The 11,991-nt window shown below is 35.7% G+C and overlaps 1 protein-coding gene across 1 annotated transcript; it reads right to left on the reverse strand.

Moving 5' to 3' along the window:
• Window positions 1-253: 253 nt before the first annotated feature.
• LOC120081860 (probable (S)-N-methylcoclaurine 3'-hydroxylase isozyme 2) lies at window positions 254-2,672 on the reverse strand. The gene is made up of 2 exons (XM_039037036.1): window positions 1,759-2,672; window positions 254-1,011 (listed from the first exon to the last, which is right to left on the reverse strand). Exons 1-2 carry the CDS (start codon window positions 2,656-2,658, stop codon window positions 400-402), a joined length of 1,512 nt encoding a protein of 503 aa, XP_038892964.1. The 5' UTR covers window positions 2,659-2,672; the 3' UTR covers window positions 254-399.
• Between the last annotated feature and the right edge of the window lie 9,319 nt (window positions 2,673-11,991).

Genomic DNA, 11,991 nt, shown 5'->3' on the forward strand with positions numbered 1-11,991 from the left:
ACATAACTTGACGTTGTTCTCTTATTAAATTCAACACTTATTCTTGACACTACTTTCTTGATATTTTTAAAAGAGTCAAGCGAATGGAAGTTTGACAATGAAAAAGTATCCAGACATAGCTTTCCTTGTAATGGTCATATTGTCTAACTGTTGAACTGTTAGAATAATAACTTTATACATAATGTCTAATTCATTTATTTAATATATACATGTGTATCTATATTTTGTGATTGAGAGAGAAAAAGAATGAATATAGTTTACCAATATCTTTATGTATATATAGATTACATTGTTCTAAAAGATCATTAAAAAGCACACAAGTACAGATTGTGATACAAAACACAAATACAACATAGTTGATAAAGATAAATTGAGAATTATTATTAAGATTTGGATATGTCAAAACCTCTTTTTAGGAATGAGTTTGAGTGGTTGTTTCTTCAGCAAAGTTACACCAAGCATCCCTTCCATATCCATCTTTGAAAAATCCTCATCACCATTAGGAAGTGACCATTCAAAATTATGAATTAAATTGGCTAAAATTAAAGGAAGAAGAACAGTTGCCATTGGAAAGCCAGGGCAAATTCTTCTTCCTCCACCAAATGGAAGGTATCCAAAATCATTCCCTTTCAAGTCCACATGATCACAATCACTAAATCTCATAGGATTGAATGATAAAGATTCTTCCCAAATTGAAGGGTCTCTTCCAATTCCCCAAACATTGACAAAAATTAGACTTTCCTTTGGGATAGAGTATCCCATAAGCTCACAATCAATTGGTGCTATCCTTGGAAGAAGAAATGGGGCAGGTGGATGTAATCTTAGAGTCTCTTTAACACATTTCCATAAATACTTAAGCTTATATATCTCTGATTCATCGATACTATTTTGCTTCATTTCTGTATTAACTTCTTCTCTCACTTTCTCTATTATGTTTTTGTTCTTTAACAGTTCTGCCATTGTCCACTCCACTGTTATTGTACTCGTGTCTGTGCCTGCCAACAAAAGTTCCTACGTTGACAAAAAAAAAAAAAAAAATTAGCACTAAAAAAATATTTGAATATATTTTGGATTGAATTGCATCTATCTTGTTACAACTTATCTAGTGATATGAGGAGCTGCACATAGAGAAATAGAGTCTAGGAAGTACCAAAGAATTATTTCGAAGGGGTATTCAAAGAAACTCCAAAAGTCAATATGACCAATCGAATTGAGGTTGATCGGTTTAAAATATTTGAATAAACTATCCATCGGATTGTATAAGAGAGAAATGTAAAGCTTTTTTTTTAAAAAAAATAATTTTTTCTAATCTCTTCCTCAATCATTTCCAAGGACAACTTCTCACTTTCCAACTCTCTTGTCTCTCTTCTTTTCCCTCTCTCACCATTTCCCTCTTTTCTCCCCTCCTTGTACTGGCCATTGTCACCACCATCATCGTGCTACTGCCACCGTTGACGTTGTGTGCTCTCTCGCATCGTTATTTTTCTTCTCTCTTTCTCATTTTTTCCCGTTTCCTTTCTTCTCAATCCATTTCGTCTTGTTTCCCTATTGTTTTTGTTCGAACCGACCTAACGATCGTGTGAATGGTCGGTCAGCCTCACCAACCACTTAAAAATCACTAGAAACTGACCGACCAAAATTGACACGTCAGTAGTCGGCAACGAATTTACCCTAAAATTTAAACCGACTGACCTATGAATACCCCTAACTAGTTCACATAAAAATAAAGAGAGAAAAAGGAGTTTATTATTTGCTTACAACAACCAAATAGTTAATGTGGTCATTAGTGAATTGACTTTGAATCATCACATCCAAGAAGTCTTGTGGCGCTGAAGGATCTGTGGAAGCAAGTTTTCTTCTTTGATTGATTATAATGTCCAAAGTAGAATTGATCTGCTTACTGTAAATGGAACATTTGTTGCGAAGACCTTGCACATCTAAATTTCTCAAGAAGGGGTAGAAGTCCCCTAAATTTGGAGCCAAACCCAAATTCTTCAAATTGTTAAAAGATTGTTTGAGTCCATTGAATCCTTCACCATCAAAATCAATCAAATCCCTTGAGAAGATGAAGTTAGAGAGAGCATTAAAAACAGTAGTCAACACAAAATCTCTAATCTCCACAACTGACCCTTGTTTAGACAACAAGAATTCAATCATTTCATTCATTTTCCTCCTCCTCAAACTAGCTTGTGATTTGATTGCTTTAGCTGTGAACAAATTTGCCTTGCAAATGGACCTTAAACTCCTCCAATGATCATTGCACTCAGGTGAAAACACGAGGGAGCATTCGTGATGCTGTGCTAGATCCGGAGTCATATGAAAAACATAGCGATTGGATAGGAGGCGATCTTGGGTCTTGAGTACAGCAGCGGCAGCGGCCGGAGATGAAGCGACAACGAGTAGTCGACCTCCGAGCCGAAGTGAGATCAGAGGGCCATAGGTTTGGGCAAAGTGAGTGATTGAAATGTGAGCATTTTTCCCAATTTGAAGAAGGTTTCCAAGAATTGGCCATGGTTTTGGGCCAGGTGGAATTGGAGGTTTCTTTGAAGATGGAAAACTAATCAATTTGAAAACAACGAAAAGCAAAGGTAATAGGAGAATTACACAAAGAACAAAGTCTTCCTGAGATGCCACATTATTCCTAATTGATGATTCCATAGCACCCAATGACAATGATATGTATACGGTGGTAATAGAGCATATGGTTCCTCATTATTTAAAATTTTTCAGGTTAAAAATCACTTTTTGTCGATTAATTTTTGGCAATTTAGTTGGTCATGTACATTCAATTATAGGGGTATTCATGGGTTGGTTGGGTTGGGTTGAAAGACATTTTAGACTCAATCCAATTGTTTCGGTTGTAAATTGGTTCGGGTTAATCGAGTCATTTGTTTAAAATTTTGTTCTAAAAAGAAGCACAACGTAAATATGTTAAAAATCTTATTTAATTATTTTCATATATTGAATTAAGATTAACAACTCAATTTCAATTATATAGGGAAAATTTTCTTTCCAAAGTGCAAAGAAACTAGTTTTAAGAGTTGTATGAGATACTTTTAAGAGTTGTTAAAATCAATATATGTATTGTGTTATATGTAATAAAAAAATATATTTAAAAGTTGATAATAAATTCGGGTTGGTTTGGGTTATATTAGGTGAACCTATGAACCAACTCAACCCATAAAATTTTCATTTATTTAAACCTAACCTAACCCAACCCAAACCGTACGGGTTGGGTTGGACTGATCAGTTTTTTTCGGGTCATCGAGTTTTTTGAACACATCTATTCAATTGTAAGAATTTAGTATTGAATGCTAATAAGTAACAATTAAGTTCATACACTTTATCGTTAAAATAAGCGAGAATCAATTATCTTTATAAAGAATGATATATTAAAGTTGATACTTAATTTTAAAAAGATTTTTATAATAATTATTTTTATATATTTTTAACTGGGACTAAACTGTTACAAAGTTCTATGTATAATGATTGAATTGTTACTCATTAATATTTTAAGATTAAATTGTATAGATTTAAAAGTATACCGATTAAATCGTTACTATTAAAGTTGAACAATGGAATAGTTATTTTTATAAAAGGAATTAGGGACAAAATATGTTTTTAGCCCACTCATTTTGCCACCGAATTTGATAGGCCAAGCAAGCCCTATCTTTTTTTCGTTGATTGAATTTCTTAACGAATATATATTTTTCTTTATTATGAATTCTATATAGAATTGAAAACAATCTCAATGTCAAGGTTAGGTGCTAGTTGAAAAAAAATTAATAATAAAGCTTTTAAAATATATAATAGATTTGGACAATACTCAATTATTATTATTTTAAATACACGTTGACTTTAATTTATTATTGTATAATCTTATACTCAATTTAAAATTAGTTATGAGAGAGAAACTCATTTCTCCATTTACCAACAAACTTTCGTTAAAATGTGGGTAATTGTTTTAAATAACAAAATTATTAGAAATATTTTTAAATATAGTTAAATGTCATTGTTCATTAGGATCTATCACTAATAGACAGTGACATTTTGCTATATTTATAAATAAATTGGTTGACTTTTCTATATTTGAAAAGAGCCCTTAAAATGTATAGAATTTGTTTTACATAAAATTTTATATTTGATTATTTACATATTGATATTAATCTATATCTATACTATCTAAGAAGGGGTGAGAATAAACTTTTGATTTCCCCTTTTGCACATTTTAATTGATGACTATAGGAATATTTTAGGCAATTTCACACTTAAATTATTGAATAATGTTTTTTCGCTATTTTTTCATTCAAATTTTAAATTTTAAAAAAAAATCGTGTTGGAGTTGGTGTCATAAATCTTCCGGATCTCATAGTTTGTAAATTTTTGTACACAAATTATTATTTTATCAAATAAAATGTAATTTTATTTGACATTTGGTTTGCGCATTAACCAATCAAATAAACTAAGATCCAAGGTTATTTTATCTAACTTAAACATATATGTAGTTGACATACAAGTAGATCATGTTTAAATAATAACTTAAATGTCCTATACTGTATGGATAAGGTTGGATACCTTATCCTGATGATACTACAGATATAGCTCACTTTGTAATTGTTACAATAGTTGTGAAGTGCTACAAACGATTTAATCCTAATCGTTCATGTGGAGACATGTGAGTAGGGTATCCTATACAAGGAGTTTGTATAAGACCAGACGTGAAATGATTAGTCTCTCCTTATAATGCTATTACTTGAAGAGATTAACATTTCCATAGGATGACCATAGGTGACTCAACGTTAATCCTAATTGAGTTGTGAACCCTTGCCTATTAGAGCAGTTCTTTAATCTGTATGGGTGAGGGTGAAAAGATTCGTTGACTCAATAAGACAACCAGTTTTGGGATTTGTTCGAGCAGAGAGTTGGAAACACGGCTATACAAGATGGAATTCACTCCATTCTTTCTTTAGGGTAAGTAGATGATCTGCTTCCTTAATAACTGATTCTGGGTCTTGAACAATGAGATCTCACCTTCTCACTGGCTCTAGAGGTATTAGTTCATAATTGGATTATAAATTGTTTATTCATTAGAAGTATTAGTGGTACTCAAGGAGTTAGATGTATCTACAACGGTAAAATAGTAATTTGACCAGCTGTAGTTACGAGTAATTAATGAAGGATCAAATCACTTTTGGTTGGTTATATCAATGGATACAAAAATATGTCTATAGTGCAAAGACTGCAGATATAGGTCTTTATTGGTGTGAGTTGTAGTTAATGAATTTGATTAATTTAATTAAAGAGTTTAATTAATTAATCTCGTATCATTGGAGCTTCTTATTTGGAGGTTCATAAGGTTCTCTTACTAGCTCATTCAGGATAAAACAATGAACAATTGTTTTTTGGAATAATTGAAGTGTTCAAATCATTCAAGGGAATTAAAAGTAGCAGAATTTTTAAAAATAGAAAAATAAGGGAAAATATTTGCACATATAGCAAAATTTCATTATTTCTTCCACCTCATCCTCCTCCTCAATTTATAGTTTTGTTACTAGTTCAAAAATCTTAATCAGAATGACAATTATAGACAATGGAACACCAAATTATAGACCTAGTGATAGTAGTTTTTGGTATTTTGGTTGCTTAATTCAAAATAGTAATTAGATTGATAATTATAGACAATGGAAGGCCAAGTGATAGACCCAGTGATAGAACACTATCCCTCTTCACTTCATTATCCTTAAGCATACTTAAGTGAGGTAATTAAAACTCGGGTTTTATATGGTCTATAGTGAAGGATCTCTTACTGAAGAGTTCCATGAGCGCGTTCGGATCGCTCCGATCTCACCCTAACGAAATACACATCATTCAAAACATACAGCTATGCAAACAAAAGTAATTATCGGCATTCTAAAAACAAGATATAACAAGGGAGAGAGTTCCATATTAGTTGAAGACAATCTTCGAAACTTCGAAACTCACTGCAGCAGAACCCTCCACCTAATTAACCAACGCCTAGTAGCAGCGTCGACTATAGCAGCACGACCAACCGCACGAACATGAACGCCGCGGGGACGACACCACCAATAAAGAGCCTTGGGTATTCTCGGAGTGAGAACCAAAAGCGTGGTCTTTGGTGAATTTGGTAGAGGAAGGAGGAATATCAAATCGTGTAGGCGATAAGCAAGTGGGAGGGAAAAAACGCTATCGCATAGCAAAATGCTTATCGTTTAGAAGAAGGTACACAATCGTGTAGGTTTTACTGAACGATCATTTAGGAAATGGTATACGATCATTTAGTAAAATCGGCGCACTATACGATCGTTTAGAGAAGCTATGCGATCGTGTAGGAACTAGTGTGCGTTCGTTTAGGTGCGAGGTGGATGATCGTTTAGGCGCGAGGAAACTATCGTATAGGCTCTCGATTCTTTAAGCGATCGTTTACAATACTACCAACGTGCTCTCATGATTGCTTTTTGACGATTGACGAATGATTCAAAAGACTGAAACAATTTCACTTTTATTTCATCAGTTACAATAACCAACTCATTCCCACTAACCCATGTCAAAACGTGATTTTTGGCTTAATTATCATATAATTAACCAATTAATTATTAATAAATATAATCATATTACATTTTTAACCTATAGTTTGATATCACATATCTACTATAATATTTTCTCCTTTACTTGATATAAATCATATTTATATCTAATTTTCTCAAAATAATGTATCTCATACATTTAACAAATTATATCATATATAATTAACAGTCTAATTATATCATATATAATCGAACTTCCTCTTGTATATTTGAACATTTCAAATTAACCCAAACACTGGTTCTCGACTTTATCCAAGCTACCCAAGGGACTTAATGGACATGTGGCTCGAAGCTCCAACGGTCTGTGAAAAGCTGACTAAACTCTTTAGCCACCAGATCCACCATCCGTTAACTGTCAGACATTCCACTAAAGACCAAGAGTTGAGCTCTTCTTACCACAGATATATTTCTGTGTCCATCGGATATAACCAATCATGAGTTGAACCCTTCACAGATGCTCGTAAGTACAACTGGGCCAAATTATCGTTTTACCCTATAGTTACATCTTAGTTTTTAAGTACCATTGATTCCTCTAATGAACAATACAACATAGTCCAACTATGTGTGAACACCTCTCGGGCCAAGAGAAGGTGTGTGGCGCCACATGGTTCAAGCTCCGGAATCAGCCTTTAAGAGAGCTATCTATCTACTTACCCTACCTCTGGAAAGGAGTGAATTCCATCTTATGTAGCTGAGTTCCCAGCTCCCAAATCAGACGAATCGACAAAATGGTAGGTTTGAACCGGCGACCTGGCCACTCGCACCCATACAAATCAAAGAACCACCCTCAATGGCAGGAGTTCCCAACTCACTTAGGATTGAGGTCATGTTACCTATGGTCATCCTAGTGAAGTGAAGTCTTTGTCATGAACGGTGTTATATAATGAGATGTTAACACTTCGTGGTCAGGTCTTATAAAAACTCTTTGTATAGGATGCCCCCGCTCGCATGTCCCCAACACGAATGATTAGGATCAGATTGTCTGTGACAAGTCACAACACTTGTGACCATTTCGCAAAGTGGGCCGTGTCCCTGTCTCTTATACACATCTCAATCTCCCACTTGTCCTAAAGCGAAGTGGGGTGTACAAAAACCTAGTACAAAACAATAAACTAGCTGTCTCTTATACACATCTAGATGTGTATAAGAGACAGCATATGGGACTCGTCTCATCTCCTCAACCTCTTGAGGCATCTTAGGACACGTCCTTAGACAAAGTGACTCCATGCCTCAATCGCAGTAGCCCCCTAGTGGATTCCTGCATCGAGTACTTGAGCAACATCTTGTTAATGTACGATGTCTAAGACAGTGCTAGCACTTTGTTCTTACGATCCTGAAAGATTTGTTTACCTAGAACAAACTGAGCCTCTCCCAAATCTTTCATTTGGAATTGGTTCACTAGCCAGTTCTTAACTGTAGTCAGTAAACATACATCATTCTCAATATGTAGGATATCGTCTATGTACAACACTAAGAAGACTATTCAAGCATTGATGATCTTCTTGTAAACACAAGGTTCATCAACATTTTGGTTAAAGCCATACGACTTGATCAATGTATCAAATCGTATGTTCCAAGATCGAGACGTCTGTTTCAGTCCATAAATGGACCGATTCAGTTTGCAAACCTTTTTCTCTTGACCTTGGGCTATGAATCCTTCGGGTTGCACCATATAAATGGTCTCCTCTAGATTGCCATTCAAAAAGGCCGTCTTGACGTCCATTTTTCAGATCTCATAATTATAATAAGTTGCAATGGACAGAAGGATGCGGATCGACTTTAACATGGCAACAGGCGAAAAAGTCTCCTCATAATCGACTCCCTCTACTTGGGTATAACCCTTTGCCACAAATCGAGCCTTAAAGGTTTGTACTTCCCATCAGCACCTCGTTTGTGCTTATAGATCCATTTACAACCTATAGGTCGAACCCCATCAAGCTGATCTACAAAATCCCATACTGAGTTAAAGTACATCGACTCCATCTCGAGATCCATGGCCTTAACCCATTCATCCTGGTCAACATCCTCCATTGCCTTCTGATAACTTGTAGAATTAAAAATTATTTATGCTGTTTTATTTAGATATTGCGGCAAAAAGAAAGGAAAGTTGCGTCGATAGTATAAGAATTGGCTAAGAAATATGAAAAATTATGAAATGTTGTAAATGCACCCACTAACACCATTGCGATGGCAAAATAGAATGTTTCAGTCTCTGTTTTGCAGGAAATAGATCTCCGCATGCGTTACTAGCTCGAAGACAAAATGTACAACGCATCTACATCGCATGCATCCATTAATCAAGAACGAAGAGATGATCAATGCAATGGCGGCACATGCGACAATCAATCAAGAGCTTTAGCGATCAACGCATTTCAACCGCATGCGGTAATAAAAAACAACACTGCATGCGACGATAGATCGAAGATGTGAAGAACAATGCATTCATGGACGATTCTACCAAGTGTACAGCTTTTAGTTGTGCAATTCTGATGGATTGATCGTGAAATAGAAAGGAATTTTCCATTCTCCCATTTCAGGAACTACCATAATTAGACAGTGAGGACCACAAATTCAAAGAGCCAAGGTCTCACCTATAAATAGCTTCCTCAAATTAAGTGAAAAACAGATACATGCATATACTGATACAGAGAGAAAGGTTGGCCTGAAGAAACTTACAGAGTAAATCCGGGAGAACTACGAGATTGGGTCGAGAGGTGAGTCTCCGAGCAAAAAATTCTTCCAATTCTCGAAGCTAAAGCTCTATGTAAAAGATCAATTTTATCGGGAAAGCAAGCCTGAGAGGGAAGCTTTCCTTTCCACCACATTCATACTCCGACAAGCACAAGTCTCTGATCGGGATCTGTGTCAAGACGTTGACACTCTTTCAGTATTTGTTTCTATTCTCTAATTCATCTTCTGTGTTCATCTTCTTTAATCTCTTATTCACAAACATGTATCAAACGCTTAATTTTAGAATTAAATGTTATCATCGTCATCGTTATCATCTCTCTGTCTCTTTCCATACATTTATCATCCATTTTCTCCATGATGTGTTCTTAATCCCCAGGGTAAATAGCGAGAATTAAGCAAGTAAGTTAATATGTGTCAAGGAATCAATTAAGTTTAGTTAAAGCATGCTCGACGACATCTTCACCTGTGAGAGCAGAAGTGAAGATGTTATTCTGCCTATCGAGAGAAGGTTGGAAGAATGCGTTAACTAAAGCGAGAAATACTTCCAGAGATGGAAACAACATTGCTTTCATCGCGTTCATCTCTATTTCACCATAGACATATGGGAAAGCGGCCGATCATTGAAAGGTGTACGCCAAGGGAAAGCAGAACCTTAGTTGCGTCCTTAACACGATTGACGAACTTGCGATGTTTTTACTCTTTACTCTTTCTCTTTCTGCCTCATTCATAAGACTTTCCATCGCATTCATCAATTCTCTTGTACAACTTCACAGCCAGTCCTCGACCCCTGTATCACGTAATATGTATCATGTATCAGAGTAGTTTAGGAATCTACTTTATCAACGCATTTTTACTTTATAACGCATTTTATTTTATCAATGCATTTTTACTTTTACTGCAATTTATATTTCTGTACAAACCAAAATTCTTTATTCATTATTAAAACCGGTCGCATGTATCACATAAGTATCACATTTAACGACAACAATCCTCGTGTTTGACCTTGGATCACTCTAAGAAACTTGCGTTGGAATTATACTTGGTTTCAGCGCAAGGAAACTTGTGACACGTACTACTTCATCGTATACTACGAGCATATCACTATCAACGCATACACATAGAACGTAGTATCGCATAAAATGTCTTTATCGCAAAGTACTTGAGCGCATATAGAGCATCATTCATTCATTCATAAGTGTAATAGATAAAGATAGCATTCCATTTTCACCGTTACAAGTTTATGGCAACATGAGCTTGTAGCACATTATCTATCATCACAATGCGTGCATAATAAAGAATTATAAATTTCAGTTACCACCTTCTTATAAGACAACGGATCTTCAACGTCACCATCAGCTACCATAGCAAGGATTTTCCTGAAACCCAGATAGCGAACGGGTGGGTTCGGAACCCTCCACTACGTTGAGGTTCCCTCAACTTTTGAGGTGGAATCGACCTACTGGATGAACTCCCATCAACAACTCTTGTTGATGTAGCAGGCTCTTCAACAACTCTTGTTGAAGTTTAAGTAGTTTCATTGGACAGCTCATTCAACACGACTTTGCTTCGTGGACTGTGCTCCCTTATATGATCCTCCAAGAAGAAAGTAGCATTTGTTGAAACAAACACCCTATTTTCTTTCAGATCAGAAAAATAACCCCCTCGTGTACCTTTGGGGTAGCCTACAAAGAGGCATAACCTCGACCGTGGTTCCAACTTCTTGGGATTAGCCTCAAGCATATGTACAGGGTAACCCCAAATGCGGAAGTGACGTAAACTAGTTTTATGCCCATTCCACAACTCCAAAGGTGTTCTTGCAACACTTTTGGAGGGAACACAGTTGAGTATATATATTACAGTCTCCACTGCGAAACCCTAAAACGAGTCTAGTAAGGAAGTGTAACTCATCATCAAGCGAACCATGTCTAACAAGGCTCTATTTATCCTCTCCGCTACACCATTCTGCTGAGGTGTACCCAGTGCTGAGAGTTGGGAAACGATTCCACGTTCTATCAAATAGCCCTAGAATGTCGAGTCCAAAAACTCTCCACGTCGATCCGATCGAAGTGTTTTAATCCGTCTATCTAATGCATTTTCAACTTCAGCCTTGAACTCTTTGAACTTTTCAAAAAATTAAGACTTTCGTTGCGTAAGATAAACATACTCGTACCTGAAGTAATCATTAGTAAAACTGACAAAATACCATAGCCACCTCGGGCTCGCACATTCATTGGACCACAAAGGTCAGAATGTACTAACTCTAGAAGCTCCTTGGCTCTATAACCTTTTTCAGTAAAAGGTCGTTTAGTCATCTCACCCTTAAGGCAAGATTCGCACACTAGTAGAGAATTTTCTTCTAATTCACTTAGAAGTCCATTCTTCACCAATCTCTCAATCCTATTGACATTGATGTGCCCTAAACGAAGATGCCAAAGTTGGACATTTTCTTTTGGAGAAATTCGTTGACATTTTGATGAGTTACGACAGTTCTGAACAATTAAGTATTATGGAGGGAATTAATGGCTAACGACCTTAGCACATAGAAATTCGATTCCAGATTTGCTATGCAAATAAATATACCATCTTTATGAATGAACGCTTTATCGTCATTAAACGAGATAGTATATTTACATTGCAATAAACACTTTACAGAAATAAGGTTCCTCTTTTGTTCGGGAAAGATATATATAGCATC

The sequence above is a fragment of the Benincasa hispida genome, chromosome 7 (assembly GCF_009727055.1).
Source record: "Benincasa hispida cultivar B227 chromosome 7, ASM972705v1, whole genome shotgun sequence".
NCBI lineage: Eukaryota > Viridiplantae > Streptophyta > Magnoliopsida > Cucurbitales > Cucurbitaceae > Benincasa > Benincasa hispida.

What these genes read in the sequence shown, in the direction of transcription:
- LOC120081860 (XM_039037036.1), bottom strand. Translation starts at nt 2,658, where the DNA reads ATGGAATCATCAATTAGGAATAATGTGGCATCTCAGGAAGACTTTGTT. An exon ending in ACATTAACTATTTGGTTGTT is followed by an intron (nt 1,012 to 1,758) that starts GTAAGCAAATAA and finishes TTGTCAACGTAG; the next exon opens with GAACTTTTGTTGGCAGGCAC.